The 21,112-nt window shown below is 48.5% G+C and overlaps 2 protein-coding genes across 2 annotated transcripts; one reads left to right on the forward strand and one right to left on the reverse strand.

Annotated features, from left to right (window-relative positions):
- Positions 1-1,663: 1,663 nt before the first annotated feature.
- On the reverse strand, positions 1,664-12,046 carry GPN3 (GPN-loop GTPase 3). The gene is made up of 8 exons (XM_062181946.1): positions 11,946-12,046; positions 9,182-9,290; positions 6,492-6,659; positions 5,161-5,285; positions 4,625-4,740; positions 4,089-4,185; positions 2,822-2,950; positions 1,664-2,302 (listed from the first exon to the last, which is right to left on the reverse strand). Exons 1-8 carry the CDS (start codon positions 11,991-11,993, stop codon positions 2,240-2,242), a joined length of 855 nt encoding a protein of 284 aa, XP_062037930.1. The 5' UTR covers positions 11,994-12,046; the 3' UTR covers positions 1,664-2,239.
- Positions 12,047-12,670: 624 nt separating this feature from the next.
- On the forward strand, positions 12,671-19,606 carry FAM216A (family with sequence similarity 216 member A). The gene is made up of 7 exons (XM_062181947.1): positions 12,671-12,725; positions 13,529-13,569; positions 14,571-14,692; positions 16,338-16,467; positions 16,538-16,709; positions 17,580-17,662; positions 19,256-19,606. The coding sequence occupies exons 1-7, from the start codon at positions 12,676-12,678 to the stop codon at positions 19,372-19,374; spliced, it is 717 nt and encodes a 238-aa protein (XP_062037931.1). The 5' UTR covers positions 12,671-12,675; the 3' UTR covers positions 19,375-19,606.
- Positions 19,607-21,112: the final 1,506 nt, after the last annotated feature.

A 21,112-nucleotide genomic window follows, 5' to 3' on the forward strand; every position in this document is an offset into this window, starting at 1 on the left:
GGGGTCTGCATGTTACTCTGCACTGCGATTCTTCGCGCGGCGGCTGAAGAAGTGGACAGTGGGTTTTGATCCTTTTCCAACATTTGCGATCTGTGATTTCCACTTGCAAATGGAGGCAGCAGTACTTACCCTGTAAGCTTTGGGGGGATGCAAGGAGCCGAAAGCGCCGAGTGTACAAGCCTGGAGCGCACTGACAGCTCGCGCTTGTCTCAGCGGTTCGTGGGAAAAGCCCATTTCTTCTGCCAGTCTCCCATACGGAAGAACCCTGGCCCGCGGCCCCACGTGATTTCTCCACTGAGAGGCCAAGCACCCCTTAATCACTCCCCATTTCACTCGGTTTTCTTCCTGTCCCTGTTTCATTGTTCCTGGTCTCACACACCAGGCCATCAGCCCTGAGCCGCCTCCTCCCACCCCCAGGGCCTGGCACCCACAAACCGCTGCAGGTTTGTCTGAAGTCACACGAGGCTCACCGGGAGGCAGTGAAATCCTCCAGGACTGAACTGTCAGGTTCTTTGCAGCTCAGCGGGCAGAGGGTGAGGCAGTGGGATGGGGCCCTTCCCAGCGTGCCCACGGCACATACCAGACTCTGGAAGCTAAGCCAAGGGCGTAGAGCCCGAGGGCAGTCAGAATGTGCCTCTTTTCTTCTTCTTCTCCCATGTGGCAACGGTCTCTAAGAATCTGGGACGCATGGAGGCAAGACCTAGGTCACAGGAAGACGGCTCAGAGAAGCCTCCCAAGAAACCAAGGCTGCCAACACTTTGATCTCAAACTTCCAGCCTCCAGGACTGTGAGAAAAATTCGTTTCAGCTGGGACAGGGGGCGGGGATTAGCAATCTGGGAGACCAGGGTGTCTGCACCCCTTCCACACTCCAGGAGCCACACAGGAAAGCCCCCAAGCAGCCCCACACACCCCCGCACTGGCTCGGCTTTGTGAGGACAGCTCACCCCTCAAAGCTTGCGGCCGACACCTGACTCAGTCCCCGCCCCACACAACAAGCTTCCACAGACACCCACAGCCCCACACGTTTTGCTTCTTTAGTTAGAATGGATCAAATTTAACAATGCAAGTGTACTTCTGCCATCTAGGTCCAAGAATGATTAAAAATTTAACCGAAGTTGCAGGCTTCCTTAATTTGTATCAGCTGGAAGATCTGTCACCAAATGATGGATACAGCTTGGGCCTGTTCTGAGTCAATGGAAGAATTATTATGTAAAACGCTTCTTAGCACAATGCCTGGCATCAATTAACAAATGAGCTTCAGCCTTGCTTTCCTGGGCCTGGCCTGTAGCAGGCTGACTAGCCACTCCTAAGGGCCTGCTTCTGCACGCAACACAAGAAGTTCGGGAATACTGAAAGCAAACAATTCAATGTGGCGAGAAAATTATGCTTTTTACATTTTTGTGTGCGTGCATTAGTTATTATCCAAGCAACGCCTAAGTTTTTAAGTGCTCAGAGACTACACACCTCACGTCTACATTCTCAATGTAAGAAACCAGGAGGATAAAGATAAGCAACAGTCTTACCTACATCCTTCCGGATCATTCTTCCCCTTTAGAACACACGTACATGTATCTTCCCATGTCATTCCTGCCCGTCAGATAGTTAGATTGGTCTTAACTGTAGCACAGGTGCTAATTTACATTATATACAAATAGATGTGCATTGGTTTCCATTTACTTTTATTAATTTATTAAAGATTTATGTATTTATTTGAAAGAGAGTTACAGAGACAAACGGGGGGGGGGGGAGGGGAGGAGAGACAATCTTCTATCTGCTGGTTCAGTCCCCAAATGGCAGCAGCAGCTGAGTTGGGCCAGGGCAAAGCTAGGGGCCTGGAACTCCATCCAGGTCTCCTATGTGGGCGGCAGGGGCCGGAAAACTTTGGCCTATCCTCTGCTGCTCTCCCAGGTGCATTAGCAGGGAGCTGGATCAGAAGTGGAGCAGCCAGGATTTGAACCGGTGCTCACACAGGATGCCAACATCACAGGCAGCAGCTTAACCTGCCGTCCCACAACACTGGCCCCCATCTGACTTTTAAAATCTAATGTGATGCTGTGAAAATAATACTAAAAGGTTTCACTTTACACGGCAGCAGTTTCAGAACCTGATTCAGGCATGCTGCCGTACCATTTTTTCCATGAAAATAAATAGCTTTCTACTGCTGTATCCTTCAAGGAGAAGAATGTCGGCCCATCTGACCAGTTCTTCACACATTAGAGTCAGGTTTTAGCAAGCTCTTCATTCATTCTGGCGTTCTTGAAAATATTCATCAAACAAAGAGGCAGACTCAACGTCCTGTTCCTGACACAAAGGAAACACAAGAGAGAGAATCCATTCATCCCGTCGGCTAGAGCCATCACGTGTTACAGATTTTGAGGTAAGGCTGTGAATGGAACGCTCACACAGCACCTGCTCCAACAGCAGCTCATCAATCACTGAGTAGGAAAAGGTGCACACGACAGCATTGTTCCCGATGCGTGCTGAGTTACTGTGCCATGATGGTGCGCTACTGCCCTGCTGCCAACTTACTGTCACTCCACCCACTGACAAATACAAGGGCAGCCTAAACTCAAGTGGCTGTCACCTCCTCTTGATACATCCCCCAAAGCCCCAAGGACAGGGAGAACCAACTCAGGACTATGCCTTAACGAAAGGTCAAGCAAAGGTGTTGTTGTCAGCGAACACCCAAAAAAGCCCAGTTAACCACCACCACTAAGAGAAAAAACTAATTTAGGCAGTTGCCTGGATTATGCAGGTGGCTACTGGGTGCTGGCAAATATTTCTACCAAAAGCCAAAGCACAACTCAGATCAGAAATTACCTTAGGTTCCTTAAATTCCAAGTCTTCACCATACTGAATGGCAAAATCAATATGCTGTAACACAATGTTCATGCTTTCTTCATCTGACTGATCGTACGGTAAAAATCGAACCATGCTGTAGTCGTCTATCTATGAATTGGAGATTTTAGGAAAAGTTCATTCGAAAGCTGAGCAAAATACACAATTTTCAACTTACATTCGACTTTTATAGCTATTTGTATTTAGTGATTAAAAGCACCTGTGTGTTTGGAGCAAGGGAATTGGAACAACAGGCAGAGGCAACAGCAAGTCGTCGATTTTTCTGAACTGTGACGCGCTGCAGCACTCACTAGCTTATTAGTTCACTGGACTCTTTTTTGTGGGCATTTATCTGAATTCAACAGGCACCAGAAATTTCATAAGAGGACAAACTGTTCCGAACTCCTCAACTGTCTTGAAGAAACAGACATATTAATTTACTTGCTGCTGCCAATAACTACTTCCTTTTTTTTTTTACCTTTATTTGAGAGGCAGCGAGACAAAGACGACTCCCATGCACTCACTCCTTAATGTGCACAATGGTCAGGGTTGAGCCTGGTTAAAGCCAGGAGCCAGGAACTCAATCCCGGTCTCCCATGGGAGCAGCTGGGAGCCAACTACTTGAGTCATCGCCCATCTCCCAGGCTGGACAGGCAGCCAGAATGAGGAGCAAAGCCAGGACTTGAACAGCCACACCCTGATAGGGGATGCAGGTGTCCCAACCGGCGGCTCCACCACTGGGCCAGATGCCTGTCTCCAGCAGCTCCTCTAAATGAAGTGCTGACCTGACAGCACGTGGCCCCTCTGCTCCCTCCCTGTCCTTTTAGAGGTGGTCACTGTGCATGGGCAAACACTTGAGAAGGTCATTTAGGACCCCTCCCCTCAAACAACAAAAAAATCACAACACTTAAAAAGCTTACCAGGGTCTGGCACTGCGGTAGTTGTTAAAGCCACCGCCTGCGACACTGGCATTCCATATGGGCGCCAGTTGAAGTCTCAGCTGCTCCAATGCCAATCCAGCACAATGCTAATGTACCTGGAAAAGCAGTGGAAGATGGCCTGAGTGCTTGGGCCCCTGCCCCCATGTGGGAGACCCCGAAGAAGCTCCTGGCTTCTGGTTTTGGTTTGGCCCAGCCCTAGTCATTGTGGTCATTTATGGAGTGAACCAGGGGATGGAAGATATCTCTCTCTCTGTAACTGCCTTTCTAAATAAAGAAATCTTTTTTTTTTAATAAACAAAAAAGCTTACCAGTCCACATATAGCATTAGTCAATTTTTTGAATTTTTTGCTTCTTAAATCACTTGTAGAATCTTCTAGCAAAGAATACATGTCTGGATCTAGAAACCTTTAGACGTGAGAAAGGAAAGTGATGAATAAAAGGCCACATAAATCAGGAAACCACATTTACAGACGGAATCCCTCATCTAAGAAAACCAGAAGGGGGCCAGCCTGGAACACCCACACCCCAAGACGTAGTGCCAGTTCAAGCCCTGGCTGCTCCGCTCCAATCCAGCTCTCTGCTAATGCGCCCAGAAGGCAGACGGTGGCTTAAGTACCTGAGTCCCTGACACCCATGTGGGAGACCCGGATGGGGTTCCTAAGTCCTGGCTTTGGCCTGGTCCAGCCCTGGCTATTGTGGCTATTTGGGGAGTGAACCAGCAGAAAGATCTCTTTTTCTCTCTGCCTTTTGAATAAATAAATAGTCTTTAAACACAAATAAATAAATATACTGGAAGGTTCATCCCTGCCACTGAGATCTGATGATGGCAGAACAGTGAACTCACTTCTCAATTTCCTTTTTAGCTTTCTTACTCAGCAGATCCATTTTTGTCATGATGTTAATTTGCGGAATTTCTAGAGAGATCATGGCACTCAGGGCTGCCAAGATGCCGGATATAAACTGAAAGAGTAAAAGAAAACGGAAGACACATCAAAGCCCTTACATCTCCACATAGAGGGGCTTCTCACTGGAACAAAACTGGCAAAAGAAAAGCTAGTATTAAAGAAAAACATGTTTACTAGCCAGCTAGCTGACCCCTAGCTCCAAAGGCATGGATACAAAAGACACGGGCTTAATCTCCAGTGATCAAAATCTCAATTTAGACAGTAGTGTTAACGTCCTTTTCCTTCTGATATTCCACAAGAACTACTAGTGATTTAGGTAGTCCACAAACTAGACAAAAGATCCTCAGAAAATTAAAGGAAACTTAACAATGTGCTAATAAAGGCTGTGAAATGTCCAGGATCACAACAATTAAAGGAGACTGTTATTTGCTTGGAACCATGGTTGAGAAAACCTGTAACGGATTTATCCTCGGACCTTGAATGACTCCACCATGAACTGAGAATCAACAAGAAAAACTCCGCAGACTCGGAACTCCCACTGCTCCAGCTGCTGCACCAGCTGCTTCATCACAGGCAGGTGAGTGTACAGCTCGATCTGACCTGCACCACGGACAGAACGAGCGCGTCAGCAACGGGAGTCTGTTAAGTCACTCAATCAGAGAAAACAAGTGTTCCCCATAAGTGGTTGGGAAAAACAAAACAAAACAAAACAGGAAATCAAGCCGTGGCAGCTTTTCAGGGGATGACGGCCTCTCTAAGGGATCACAAAATCTAAGACACCATAACCAAGCAAACGTCTGGTTTTATGTAGAAAATGAGGGTCTTCACATTTTAGTTTTTTGCCAGTGAAAGTGAGTGCTATGAATGTGCATAAAGCTTGGAATATTCATCCACCTGCACACTTACGATACTTGCACTTCTGTGGGTTTACACACGTTCACTTACAAGCAAAGGGGGGGGGGGAGTGGCACATGCGAGTTAAGGCTCAAGTCTAAGTTCCCAACCTGGCTGAAGGAACTACAGCCTCTGCACATCTGTCTCCTCTTTGTTCACCGAGCCCCAGCCACACTGGGCTTTGCAGTGCCTCCTATCCACCCTGTGCCTCCCGTCTCAAGGCCTCCAGCGGGCTGGGCTTCACCCTGAGGCCTGGTTAAAGGCCACGTGACCAGACCCTAACCCCCTATACATCATTCTGTGCTACTCCTGGGGGACGCCTGCTATGAATGGATATAAAAAATCACTGGAGTAATCCTGTTTATCCTCTCTTGCCCTCTGCTGGACCATGAGCTCTTGGAGAGCAGACACTGTGGCTTCCTTGTTCTCTGTGGTATTTCCAAGGTACAATAAGCACTCAATAAATGCAAAGAAATGAATTACAATGTAGTACCTTCCTGTAGCACGGTTTAGAACTACAAATGCTCACTTCGCTCTCTCCCACCAAGAACAAGGCCATCACAACCCCAAGGAACATGACGCATTCGGACTGCTGACCTGCACGCAGGCATTTGGGCCAGCAGGGAAGACCCCACCTGGGAGGGCCTGGGCTTGAGTCCCGGCTCCGCCCCCACTTCAGCTTGCTACTGTGCTCCCCGGAGACAGCGGGCGATGGCTTAGCAGCTGGGCCCCGCTACCCCCATGGGCGATCTGGATGGTTCCAGGCTCTAGCTTCAGTTCGGTCCACCCCCAGCCTCAGCCCCTGGGGGCATCTAGGCAGTAACCAACAGGATGGGAGCTCTGTCTCTGAATCTCAAATACATACATAACTGAAATTAAAAAAAAAAAAAAAAAAAAAGCTGGCTGACTTACCCGGACAGTCAAAAAGGATGTAGTCATCCTCTACGTGGCCAAGACAGTTCTCCAGCCAGTCAAAATTATTGGCAAAGTACTCCATGCAAAACACCAATCCTCCATTGGGACCAAACCGCAAAGAATCGTCCTCCATCACATCGTCCACCTCAATCAGTTCCCGAATGTCTGCAAAGGACACACAGGGCTCAGCATGTAAGCACTCATCAGAAAACCGTCACCCTCCCTAGCAACAATTGACAATTACATAAACACTTATACACGTGAAACTACTTAAGAACATGGCTTTTCACTGTAGCAGGGTCCATTGGTTGGAAACTAAGCAACTCCATTATCCTAAAGCCAGACAATGGGATCCTATGCAGCCATAAAAAGGGAGAGCCTCTTGAAGTTCTGACATAACAGAATCTCCCAGGAAAGGTACAGAACTCCGTAAGAATGCCATCATCTGCGTCAGAAACAAAGTTCACTACGTGTATCAAACGCACATGTTTATCAGACTTCACATGCTGACTCGCTATGGAACGACACAGCAGAAACCAGTGACACGGTGCCACAATGCCCAGAGATGGGTCAATCTGAAGCCAGGAGCCAGGAGCTTCTTCCAAGTCTTCCACGTGGATGCAGAGGCCCAAGCACTTGGGCCATCTTCCACTGCTATCCCAGGCAATTAACAGGAAGCTGGATCAGAAGTAGAGCAGCCAGGACTCAAACTGGTGCCCATATGGGATGCCGGTGCCGCGGAAAGAGGCTTAACCTCTATGCCACGGCGCTGGCCCCAATATTATCTATTTATTTATTTTTAAAGATTGTATTTATTTATTTGAGAGACAGAGTCACAGACAGTGAGAAAGGTCTTTCCATCCGCTGGTTCACTTCCCAAATGGCCGCAGCTCAGCTGATCCAGAGCCAGGAGCCAGGAGCTTCTTCCGAGTCTCCCAGACGAGTGCAGGGGCCCAAGTGCTTGGGCCTGCTTCTACTGCTTTCCCAGGCCCGTTTCCTATGTGGTGGAAAGGACCCAGCTCCGTAAGTCATCAACTGCTATCTCCCAGGGTGCACGTTAGCATGAAGCTAGAATTGGGAGCAGAACCTGGACTTACATTCAGGATCTCTAATGTGAGACGCAGGCATTCCAGCAAGCATCTTTCCTGATCAGCCAAGCTCCCACCCCTCAATTCTCATTTCTTACCAACAGCTCTACAAAAGCTAGCTAACTTCTCCTAGCCTCACTTTGCTCATCTATAAACTGCCGGCAGCATCAGACATCTCGGGGTAGGAGGAGGAGAATTCCACGAGACAATGTATCTAAATCACTCACAGGACAGGCTTATACAATTCTGGCAGACATATGGGTCTCTTATTTGTTTTTAGAAATTACAATTTTCTCCCTTAGGTTTTAATTTTTTTGTTTGACATTTATTTATTACTCCCGACTCCTCACCTTCCTGGAATCCACCTCCGCCAAATGCTGTCAATTCTGCTTGCAAAACAGAAACACAGTGTGCCTGCCTCCTCCAGCCCACCACTGCCCTCATCCAGGGCACCGGACAGCTACGGCAGCTGCAGTGCTGGTCCCTGCGTCACTCTAGCCCCTCAAGTCCAGTTTTCAGCCAAGTGCCTCCTCTCTCTCTAAGATTTATTTATTTATTTGAAAGGCAGAGTTACACAGAGAGCGGGAGAGACAGATCTTCCATCCACTGGGTCACCCCTCAAATGGCTGCAACGTGGCGAGGCCAAAGCCAAGAGTCAGAAGCTTTTTCTGGGCCTCCCACATGGGTGCAGGGGCCCAAGCCTTGGGCCATCCTCTGCTGCTTTCCCACATACGTACATTAGCAGGGAGCTGGATCAGAAGTGGAGCAGCTGGGACCGAACTGGTGCCTGTCCACATGGGATGCCAGCACGGCAGGTGGCAGCTTAACCCACTACGCCATGCCAGCCCCAAGCTATCTTTAAAGACATAAATCAATGACAACCGCCTGGGCTTAAAAGCGCTCAGCGGCACTCCACTAACAGGATAAAATCCAAGCTCTTCGTATCCAACCAGCCCCTACTCCTTCCCTCCCTCCCTCCCCCAGCTCTCTTCCGTCTCTGCAAAGTCTCTCTCGTCCCTGTGCTATCTACTGGCCTTGGTGTCCTCAAGTCGGAAGGCCTGCTCCCAGCTCGGCGAGCTTCCTACCATCTTCAGGTCTAGGTGCACGGATCCCCTCCTCAGGGACGCCGTCCCTGACCATCCCACAAACAGCAACGTCTCCCACGTGTGCCTTCTCGTCGGCCACTCTGCAGCCCTGACCACACTCTGGAAGGCGTCCATCACGGCTTATGGCCCCCCTCGCCACTGAGAGGCTGATGAGCGCAGAGCTATGCCTCTTTCTTGTTCTCCACCGTAGCTCTGGCGTCTGCCATAAAATGTGTTCAACAGACGTTTCAATGAACACATCAGGAGAATCTTTAAGAACCATCCAGGCTGCACTTGTGTGGCCAGCGGCAGTCTATCAGATTTACTACAGCAGGGCTAACACGCACGGGGCAGGAGGGAGGGGAGGGGTGGGAGCAGGACACTCACTTTCAAGTCTTACATCAGCCCCCAAACCAGGGGACCATCTGCTGATTTTTCAGCTTCTGTCGCTGAGCCCCCAAACTCCCTCCCTCCCTCCTTCTTACCCTGAGGGAAGGCTCTGCTCAGGACTCACCAGCCATCACCGGGTAGCTGAAGTGTTCGGCTGCCGGATCTAGGTTGACAACCTGGACGGACCGGTTGAGGGCTTCACAGTGCTGGACCATGGTGGCACAGTAAGTGCTCTGCAGTGAAGCAAGGCATGAGGATTAGAGCAACAGGGAGGGGAGAGCTACCTTCCACACACCTGCAAGAACTCCCCACGCCTGGGGGCAGTGTCCACCGAGGCCACGCTGTGCCAGGAGGCTGACTGAACACACAGGAAAGGCACTGGGCTGGGAGCCAGGATACATGATGGCGACAGATCCAGGTGAGCGTGGACTCACGGGAACTCTGGGGAAGCTGCTGCCCCACTCTGCCCTCAGGTGTCTCCTCTCTAACTGGGATGCCCTTCAAGATAACCAAGGCCCATCACTGCTCTAACGTGGAAGAAACGGAACTCAGAGGGGAGGCTTCTGGTTACACGGTGCAGCACCCAACACATCGTGTCTCCACTAGAACCAGCATGGTCCAAACAAAGACTTGGGTAGGAAAGACAGGGACGGTGTCTCTTAGTAGGGGATACCTGAGCTTATGGGAATGTTTGCCAACTCAGGAGAAGAGCATTTCTAGATGAGGGAACACCAAGGCCAATATACAGCCTGGAGATGGGCTAGCAGTCTGCAACTTAAAAATAAAAAAAATATTTTATTTATTCATTTGGAAGGCAAAGTGACAGAGACAGGAAGAGAGAGAGAGAGAGAGAGAGAGAGAGAGAGAGATAGAGAGAGAGAGAGAGAGAGAGAGGTCTTCTATTCACTGGTTTACTCCCCAGATGACTGCAACGGACGAGGCTGGGCCAGGCTGAAGCCAGGAACCAGAACTCCATCCAGGTCTCCCATGTGGGTGGCAGGGACCCAGCTCCTTGGGCCATCTTCCACTGCTTTCCCAAGCACATTAGCAGGGACCTGGATCAGAAGTGGAGCAGCCAGGACTGGAACTGATGCTCATATGGGATGCTGGCATTGCAGGTGGCAGCTTAACCTGCTGCACCACAACACTGGCCCCTCAAATTCTGGTTCAGAGATTCCTTATCCCTCGTGTAGTCCTTACTACACCACATAAAAATCCTACATCTACTTGTTTATCTCTCCCACCCTCTGTTTAGAGAAATAATTCCCATCACGCTCTCCCTTTAGTGCCTTCACACACACTGTTTTCTCTGCCTAGGAAGCCCTCTCCATACACTGCACTGTCTTCTCATTCCTTTTTTATTTATTTTTGATTTCAAGAAGGAGGGAGGGAAAGAGAAAGAACTTAATCCATGTCTGCCACACAGCTGGCAGGAACCCAGTTTCCCTTTTTTTTTTTTTTTAAGATTATTTACTTGAAATGCAGAGTTAGAGGGAGAGGAGGAGAGACAGAGAGAGATCTTCCATCTGCTGATTCATTCCTCAAATGGCTGCACCAAAGCCAGGATTCTATCCAGGTCTCCCACATGGGTGGCAGGGGCCAAACCACTGGGCCACTTCCTGCTGCTTTTCCAGACGGATTAGCAGGGAGCCGGAGCAGAAGTGGAGCAGCCGGGAACTGAACCAGCGCCCATGAGATGCCGGTGTCACCCTAACTTGCTGCGCCGCGGTGCTGGACCCAGGAGCCCAATCTCTTGAGCCATCACTGCTGGCTCCCTGGGCCTGCACTGGCAGGAAGCTGGAGTCAGGAGCTGGCACCAGGCATGGAACCCAGACGTGCAGACGTGGGACACAGACCTCTTAACTGCTAGGCTAAAAGCCAGTTCCCCATCCCACTGTATCTTAACTGGCAGTCACCGTTCTTCCCAGCCAGGCTGTGCCTCTGGGCAGGAGAGGGCCAAATCTCAGTCACGTGTGGGACCTCCTGCATAGGAGGGGGCAGTGTCTCAGCACGGTGCTTCTGTTGAACACTGACGCCTCCTAACACCTCCACAAACGCCAGTGTTTCCCCAACTGTGTTATTTGCTCAATACCTTCACTGGTTTTACAGTATTTGAGTGCTACTACCACCATGCCCTTAATATTTGTTTACCAAAAACATCATGGGGGTTGGCGCTGTGGTGTATCGGGTAAAGCCCCCGCCTGCAGTGCTGGCGCCCCATAGGGATGCCGGTTCAAGTCCCGGCTGCTCCACTTCCAATCCAGCTCTCTCTGCTATGGCCTGGGAAAGCAGTGGGAGATGGCCCAAGTCCTTGGGCCCCTGCACCCGTGTGGGAGACCTGGAAGAAGCTCCTAGTTCCTGGCTTCGGATCGGCAGAGCTCCAGCCACTGCAGCCAATTGGAGAGTGAACCAGCCGATGGAAGACCTCTCTCTGTCCTTCTCTAACAATGACTTTCAAATAAATAAAATAAATCTTTTTTTTTTTTAATGGAGCTACGTTAGAAGCCAGCGTAGCTTCACCGCAGCGGAATCCAGAACGGAAAGGGGGAATGTTCTGAGCATACGAGCCAATGTTCCTTAACGCGGGGTCCCTTTGCCATCTAAAATCCCTTCAAATACCGCCAGTCCACGTCCCCACGACCGCGCGCGACCTTCCGTAAAACGGGAATAATAGGACCCATCTCCTAGGGTTGGGCTACTCCAACCCGGGGCCTACGCGTCCACTAACAACCGCCACCACCCCCTAGCAAGACGACAGGACCCCGAAGACCGAGAGCAGAAGCGAACAGCGCGGGGTCTCAAGGCCCTCGGTACACGCCCTTCTCTCAGGACCGAACCCTCGCCTCACACAGGTTAGGAACTTTCTCTCCTTTTCCACCAAATCTCACCTTCCCGCTGCCGGCGGGGCCCATGACCAGCTGCGCGTACCGAGGCATGCCGACGCTCGGCTTTCCCGGGGCCGTACGGCGCACTTCCCGCTACAGCCTTGGCGCCACGCCCACCCACTTCCGGGAGCGCGAGGTGCGAACCAATCGCAACCCAAGCTCCTTTTACATTTCCGGGTAAGTCACACCTCCGGCTACGGAACGTTCCGCGGGCCAAGTCCCGTGAGAAACGCGTCCTGGAGACACGGAAGGGGCGGGGAGGAGAGCGGTGGGAGGGAGGGAGGGAGGGAAGAAGGAGGGCTTGCGCGTGCGCAGAAGCGGCTGGCGGAAACCCGCGGTTGGGTAGCCGCCGGAGCCTGGTTGCCAGGGAGACAAAGGATAACGGCAAACGCTCAGCATCCCCGATCCTTGGTTTGCGCATTGGCGTTGTTCTCGGATGGTGCCACCCAAGATTTGCAAATGTGCTGAGGGTCTGGAACCCTGAGGCGGAAGGCACCTCGTGTTCAGGGGAGCGTGTGCGTTTCGTGCCCGTGACGCGTCCCTTGCACAAAAAGATGCAAAAGCACAGACTCGCCACCAAGTAACGCGCTCCGGCAGCCCCGGGGTCGTGGGTCTCCTAGCCCTCCTAGTTCTCCCGACGCTGTCGCCCCGACACCTCCCCGCCTGACGCACGCGTGCCGAGGGGGCAGGGGCAGGGGCAGGGCCCGCAGCTCGCCGTGCGGGCGCCGGGGAGATGCCGGGCCAGGGACCGGGGGCCGGGACCGAGGGCGGCGGCAGCGGCGGGTGAGGCCGGGGGTCCGGAGGGGCTGGGGGGGCGGCGCCCAGCCCAGGGTCGTGAGCCCGGGAGGGCGGGGGCGGGCGGCGGCCGTGGCCGGAGGGGACGCTCAGGGCCGAGTGCGAGGGCTGCATGGGGTTTTCCGGCCCGCCGGGGTGTTTTGGCGTCGGCCCCCGGGGGTCGCCCAGAGGCGGAGGGCAGGCAGGCGGCGCCCCCGGGCCGCCCCGGGGCCCCTGCCCAGTGTCTGAGGTTGGCTGAGGGGCTGTTAGCGGCGGGGTCCACGGCCCTTGGCAGGGATTAGATCTGGGAACACACGGTAGCAGGCGGGATGGAGGGCATTCGGTCTTAATTTGAAAAAAATGAAAAAAAAAAAATGTACCAAATTACATTACAGGCCAAGGTATCCGTTCCTGCATCCCTTAATCACTGTTCAAAGGGCTGCCTTTTCAAAACCCCAGTTGCTTTATTTAAAATAGAGTAAGAAAATTCCATGGCTAAATAACACAGGAGCCCGAACCAGTTTTATTGAGCTCGCTGTAGGCATTAGATTGGGAAGCTATAAAGGTAAGACCAAATCTGGCCTAGAATAAATAAATACATACAGATACATAAATACATCCTTTCTAGTATGGTGAAAATCTCAGATAACACACTGCGAGAAAACTCGCAGCCATCAGGATTTAAGCAGCATTGCAGGAGGCGATCTGTAAGACATACATGAAAAATAAAACGCATATGCAAGTTAGTTTGAAGTATGTTCTTTAGCGCTTAAGAAGTTTGTCAATTACCATGTATTTCTCTTTTTTAACAGATCAGTTGGACATTCTTACTACCAAAATTCCAAAGGTCCCGGTGAGTAGTGCATAGAAAACAGATAATACCTAGAAATAACATATGTTTCAAAGAAGCCAGTTTGCCTGTAAGTACCTACACAATGGAGTTTTAAAAATAAACTGTTAGCATCCCTGGTAGCTCTTAGTCTCTTAAGATTTTCAAAAGAACAATCTAGTGGGTTCTTCCTCTTCAGGTAATGAACTCAATCAGGCATTGTAAAGTTAGCAATGAATTCTAAAAGTGCTGTGTTCATGGCTGAAGTCAGCTCAGACTGAAGATGAAAACTCCACTGAGCAGTTGCCAAGACCATAAAGTACTTCTCAGGGCTGACATTTTCCTCTCACTTGAATGACAGTTCTCAAAAACACTCCCCTCTTCTCTGCTGGAGTGAAGGGACACAAACAAGTCCCTGAAGGCCTCTTGCTAGTGACCCCGTTGTGGGGAGGGGAGGTAGAATTCACTCATTACACACCTATCTGTATTTAATATAGTAAGTTTTTATGTGTTCATTTACATTCAATGATATGCAAACTTGGGTTCACTTAGCTTTACTTTAGAAAAATATATAGTCCTTATAATTTCATAAGGGAAAAAAGGCATACTCCTGTATCTGAAAATGTATAAATAAATACAGGTTGAATATCTCTTAATTGAAAAGCTTAAGATCAGAAGAATTTCAGATTTTGGAATATTTGCATATAGGTAATGATGTTAGGGAGGGGCCCAAGTCTAAATATGCAATTTGTGTTTCGGAGTTGCGCTGATTCGAAGCCAGGAGCTTCTCTGGGTCTCCCACGTAGGTGCAGGGGCCATCCTCCACTGTTATCCCAGGTCACAGCAGAGAGCTTGATCAGAAGTGGAGCAACTGGGACTCAAACTGGGGCCCATATGGGATGCCGGTACTTCAGGCGGTGGTTTTACCTGCTACACCACGCGCTGGCTCCAATACTTAGATCTTAATAAATTTGTGAGCTGATCTTTGTCTCTGAAATTCGTGTGATTATGTCCTTGGCCTACAGATAAAACCAAAGATGGACACAAAGTGAACTCTCACATATCCAAGATACAAGAGTTATGGAAAACACCTCAAATTCAAACAATTCGCCTCCCTAAATTGATGACAGACACATCTATTCTAAAGGTATGCCAACAGGGAACTATTCAAAGACCAGCATTCTTGGTATTCAGAGCTTTTATATTGAAGATAAGCCACCTAGATGGTGAGGCACTGCAGATGGCAGACAGGATGCTGTCCAGCAGTCAGGGTCTGCAGGACACATTCATGACTGAATGTTCGGATCACAGATTCCCTAAGAGTTCTCGCAGGGCTTCGTCCTTCACTCAGGACACTTAATGCCCCAACCACAAAGATGCTCACTCAAGAAAAACTTCATACTAGGAAACTCAACCTCATAAAAATTTTATTCAAGAACTATAACATTAGAATAAGTGAAAAGAGTGGCAATACGGATTTTATAAATGCTGACATGTAGCCCTCATTAACGATTTTAGGTGGGACAAAAATTATCTCCAGAGCAAAACAGATTAGTGTTACTGAAGATTTATGCACACCTGTCACTTCTTCTGACTACCATTTTGACTTTTTTTCTGCTTTACCAATTCAGGAAAGTAAATCCTCTGTGTGTGTGTGTGTGTTGTGTGTACATATTTAGTGCAGCCTTGCATATTAAGTGAGCATTAACTTTTTTTTTTTTTTTAAAGATTGATTTATTTACTGGAGAGGTATAGTTAGAGAGAGAGGGAGAGACAGAGAGCTCTTCCTTCCGCTGGTTCACAAGGGCCAGAGCTGAGTGGATCCGGAGCCAGGAGCCAGGAGCCAGGAGCTTCTTCCAGGTCTCCCATGTGGGTGCAGGGGCCCAAGCACTTGGGCCATCTACTGCTCTACCAGGCCATAGCAGAAAGTGGATCGGAAGTGGAGCAGCTGAGACTCGAACCGGTGCCCATATCAGATGCCAGCACTGCAGGCAGCACTTTTATCCACTATGCCACAGTGCCGGCCCCGAGCATTAACTTCTAAAATCAGTAAGTGCAACGAAAATCTCAAAATACTTAGAGACCAACCCTTCGGTATGTCCAGCAGAGTTGGTATTCTGTGACTAGTGAAGATTGTTACTTTTTTTTTGAGACAGAGTAACCGTGTTGCTTTCAAGTACTGTTAGACCTCAAGAAGCACTTGAGAACTGAGACCGGCACACCGGGTTCTAGTCCCGGTCGGGGCACCGATCCTGTCCCAGTTGCCCCTCTTCCAGGCCAGCTCTCTGCTGTGGCCCGGGAGTGCAGTGGAGGATGGCCCAAGTGCTTGGGCCCTGCACCCCATGGGAGACCAGGAGAAGCACCTGGCTCCTGCCATCGGAACAGCACGGTGCGCCGGCCACAGCGCGCCTACCGCGGCGGCCATTGGAGGGTGAACCAATGGCAAAAAGGAAGACCTTTCTCTCTGTCTCCCTCTACTGTCCACTCTGCCTGTCAAAAAAAAAAAAAAAAAAAAAAAAAGAACTGAGACTTGCTGATAGAACTGAGATTCACTTTCTCAAACCTCACAGGGCCTTTGAATCACTTGGCTGGAATTACAAGCAGATTTACAAGGTGTAAATAGTCACCCCACCACCACCATCCCCTTGGCTAAGCTAACATAGTTGAATTTGCTTAAATATAGATGATGCAACTCCAGTGAAGGCTTATCCTTTCAGACTAGGAATACTGCCAACCTCTGGTCTACAGTCCAGTCCAGTCCAGACGATCTACACTCTTACTCTGTCTTTTAGCATCCAGACCTCACCATAGGCCAGAAACGCTATCTGTGCAGCATTGCCAAGATCTATAATGCCAACTATCTGAGGACGCTAATGAAGAGGCAGTACGTGCACGTGATTCAGCGCAGCTCGCAGAAGCCAGGCAGGTGCACCTCCAGTTGGCTTCTCCCCAGTTCTCAGGAGAGTCTTCTGACAGGTGATTTGTGTGATAGGTGTCCTCACTCCGCACAAGAACCGCCTCAGCTCTCGCTGCTCACAGAAGCTGCATCACCCCTGCACTACTTGGCGGCACCAGGTGGACAGAGAGGAGTCCAGCATTGTAACTGCAGCCACGCCTGAAATGATCATACAACATTCCTTATGGCGACCAGTGAGAAACAAAGGGTGGGTCTGTTTCTTACTCTTTGAAGGGGGAAAATGTACTCAATTTTATTTGAAGGACAGCTAAGTGAAATTAAAGGTTGTGTTACCTAATATGTTCACTTTGCTAAATAAAGAATAGGTAGGACAAAGACTGCGTAAGAGGATGTTATCTTACTTTACTGAGCTGACTGGGATATGCCACTTAGAACATATTTTGTGGAACTGTAAAAAGGTCTTGATTGGCTAGAAATACAGACTGTTCTTTTCAAAATGATTTCCAACTCAAGTTCAAAATAATGCAAACACTTCTAAAGAAGTGTAAGGTTGCTTCTGCACAGGGAAATACTATAGAAAAAGGAAAAGGAAGAAAAGACTAAGAAGGCTTAATTCAGATTTCATTTTCACAGCTTTGCATTTTTTTAAAGATTTTATTTTATTTGGTAAAATTACAGACAATGAGAGGGAGAGACAGAGAGGTCTTCTATCTGCTGGTTCACTTTCCAAATGGCTGCAATGGCCAAAGCTGAGCAGATCCGAAACCAGGAGCCTGGAGCTTCTTCCAGGTCTACCAAGCAGATGCAGGGGCCCAAGAGCTTGGGCCATCTTCCACTGCTCTCCCAGGCCATGGCAGAGAGCTAGATTGGGAGAGAAGCAGCCAGGACTAGAACCGGCACCCATATGGAATGCCGGTACCACAGGCAGAGGATTAACCTACTGCACCACAGCGCTGGCCCCACAGCTTTGCATTTCAAAGTAAATAAATCATAGGATATGGGGGCTGAAAGAGTATCTTTGGTAATGCTGGCATCTAAAAAAAGAATTTGGATAGTCTTCCATGTGCATAAGGTAGCTGTTTGCTGTGCTGGCTCCAATTAAGATACTTTCTTACAGGTCAAAACCTGGATATGCATCTAAGACAAGATGTAAGTCACTGAAGATTTTTAGAAGACCAAGCAGGCTATTCATGCAACCAGGTAAATGCAGAACTTTAGAAAGATAGATTTTTGGAGATGTTATGCTTAAAAATATTAAACTGGACATGGTTTCATTTCTATTATGAACATGAGGTGGGTACTGGGCACAGTGGTTACGACACTGCTTGGGATGCCTGCATCCTATACTGGAGTGCTTGGGTTCAGATTCTAGCTCTGCTTCTAACTCTAGCTTCTCGCTAACGTGCACTCTGGGAGGCAGTGGGTGACAGCTCAAGTACTGAGACCTGGATGGAGAAGGGCTCCTGGCTGTGGCCTCGCCCAGCCCTGGCTACTAAGGGCATCTGGGGAGTGGATGGAAGAATTCTCTCTGTGCCTTTCAAATAAAATGAAAGAAAAAAAATTTAGAATGTGATTGGCTTTTACTGTTCTCTCCAAATAAGCAGCATGAAATATATCTTATGCTTTCATTTAAAAGAACACATTGTTCACCGTGAAGATATGTATGATACCAAGGCCAGAGACTTAGTAGAGAATGACTTTGTTAGAACTGAGAGCCACAAACGTGACTTTTCAAGTGACAGCACTTCTTTTGAATCACTGCCATCTCTAGATGGACAACATATTTTACACAGCATCTAGCAGTTTACAATGGGCTGTACCACTTATACCACGGTCTGATCCTCAGTGAGACAGTGGTAGCAAGCCAAGCAGGTGATGATATCAAAATTTTGCAGATACAAATCAGACAAATCCAGACTTGGGAAATATCAGCAAAACGATCCTTCCTTCTACCACAAGTATTGCAAAATGGAAGAGTCAAAACAGGAAGAAAGAGGCCGGCGCCGCAGCTCACTAGGCTAATCCTCTGCCTTGCGGCGGCGGCACACCGGGTTTTAGTCCCGGTCGGGGCACCAGATTCTGTCCCGGTTGCCCCTCTTCCAGGCCAGCTCTCTGCTGTGGCCAGGGAATGCAGTGGAGGATGGCCCAAGTGCTTGGGCCCTGCACCCCATGGGAGACCAGGAGAAGCACCTGGCTCCTGCCATCGGATCAGCGCGGTGCGCTGGCCGCAGCGCGACAGCTGCGTCGGCCATTGGAGGGTGAACCAACGGCAAAGGAAGACCTTTCTCTCTGTCTCTCTCTCTGTCCACTCTGCCTGTCAAAACAAAAACAAAAAAAAACCAGGAAGAAAGATCAAATGACCAGAAGTATTCCTCAGAAAATGATTAAGTGGAAGCTAAATAATTTTCTAGAAACTACCATATGGGTAGGGAGGTGGGTATAGGAAATTAGGCTTTCTGAATCAATATCCCATTGTTATGTCAGTTCTGCTATAAATATACTATGTCTATCCAAGAAATGAGGAAAGGGCAGGGGGGAGGTTAGTGGTTCTAGAAAGAAAAGGGGGAACCCCAGGCAGGGGGAGAGTCCCTGTGGTGATGAGAAGGAACTAAAGGAAAATATTCTGAAGATATACTGGGTATCTTAAAGAGTAAGGATTTGGGGGAAGGGGAGGTGACCACAATTTTTGAAAATTGCTATTTTTTGCTAAAGGCTTTTTAATAAACTAATTTTGAAAGTCATACATAAAACTTTATTTCCAAAACAGACAATATAAACTCTTATTTCTTTCAGTTTCTTCAGCTGATTCTGAATTCTACCTGAATGAAGAAAGACAGGAAGAAGACTTGCTAAATAAATGTATGCAATCAATGTCAATTGAAGAACAGGGAGAGCATCTGATGCTGACCTGACAGCTCTGTGCTGGGTACTGAATTCAAACACCAACTGACACTCAGATTCTGTGCCAAAGGTCAGGAAGGAGCTGTGAATTGTGTCCTCTCAACATTTAGGATAGTATTGTTATTCACCATTAATCAATTCATTTGTTCACAAACTTTTACAACAGTGTAATTGGTCTGATACAGTTCTACATGCCAATGATATTTATGTAATTAAATATGTATAGTATATGCTTGCATTTCTAGCTAGATATAATTAAATTTTTTGTCACTTAAAATTGAATTATTTTCTCTAAGTCTGACAAACACATTATATAATTCCTTCTTTCTCTGTTTACAGTTAAATCTTAAAGCAGTAAAACATTAGAATATCCCACAAGTATTTTCTTGATTGTGGTAAGGAAAACTCTAAAATACTCAGTTACAGAATAGCAGCTGATATAGGTAACACCTGACCTGCAAAGTAGGCGCTCAGTAAATATTTGCTACTTAAATATAACTTGGAAATGTAAATAGAGAGGCCAATGCTGTGGTGTGGCAGGTTAGGCAACTGCTGTATTACCAGCATCCCACGTGGGTTCTGGTTCGATTCCTGGCTGTTCCACTGCCTATTCAGCTCCCTGTAAGTGTGCCTGTGGGGCAGCAGAGGATGGCCAGGGTGCTTGGGCCCCTGTACCCACGTGGAAGACCTGGAGGAATTTCCTGGCTTTGGACTTGCCCAGCTTCAGCTTCAGCTTTTGTGGTCATTTAGGGAGTGAACGAGTAGATGGAAGATCTCTTCCTGTCTCTCCTCTCTCTGTAATTCTGCCTTTTTTTTAAAAAAAAATATTTATTTTATGTATTTGAAAGTCAGAGTTACACAAAGAGAGGAGGAGAGGCAGAGAGAGAGCGAGCGGTCTTTCATCCACTGGTTCACTCTCCAGTTGGCCACAATGGCTGGAGCTGGGCCGATCTGAAGGCAGGAACCAGGAGTTTGTTCTGGGTCTCCCACATGGGTGCAGGGGCCCAAGGACTTGGGCTATTTTCTACAGCTTTTCCAGGCCATAGCAGAGAGCTAGATCGGAACTGAAGCAGCTGAGACTCAAACTGGAGCTCATATGGGATGCCAGCACTGCAGGTAGCGGCTTTACCTGCTACACTACACCGGCCCCAACTCTGCCTTTCAAATAAAATAAATCTTTTAAGAAATTTGATTTGCCCTATCTTATGAAACTTGCCAAACACACACCTGGACTCTCAAACTAGATTAAGTGGAATACATTGCATTAACGAAAGGATTCTTAACATCATATTTTCTCCAGGTGCTTCCCTGCTAATCTAAGTTGTTTTATTTAAAAAAAAAAAAAAAATCTAGGGGCCAATGTGGTGCTGCTGGTTAAAGCCACAGCTTATGATGCTGGCATCCCATACTGGAGTGCTGCTTGAGTCCTGGCTTCTGATCCAGCTTCCTACCATTGTGCCAGGGAAGGCAGAGGGTGATGATCCAAGTATACTTGGGTCCCAGCCACCCATGTGGAAGACCAGGAGTTTCAGGCTCTAAGCTTTGGCCTGTCCAGACTAGGTTATTTTGGCCATTTTGGGATCTTCCAGCAGAAGATCTCTCTTTGTCTGTCTCTCACTTTCTATTGCTTTGCCTTTTAAATAAATAAATAAAATCTCTTTTTAAAAAATTGTCTTGGGGGCTGGCACTGTGGTGCAGTGGGTTAAAGCCCTGGCCTGCAGCAATGGCATCCAATATGGGTGCCGTACA

Source organism: Lepus europaeus, chromosome 23 (assembly GCF_033115175.1).
Source record: "Lepus europaeus isolate LE1 chromosome 23, mLepTim1.pri, whole genome shotgun sequence".
Lineage (NCBI taxonomy): Eukaryota > Metazoa > Chordata > Mammalia > Lagomorpha > Leporidae > Lepus > Lepus europaeus.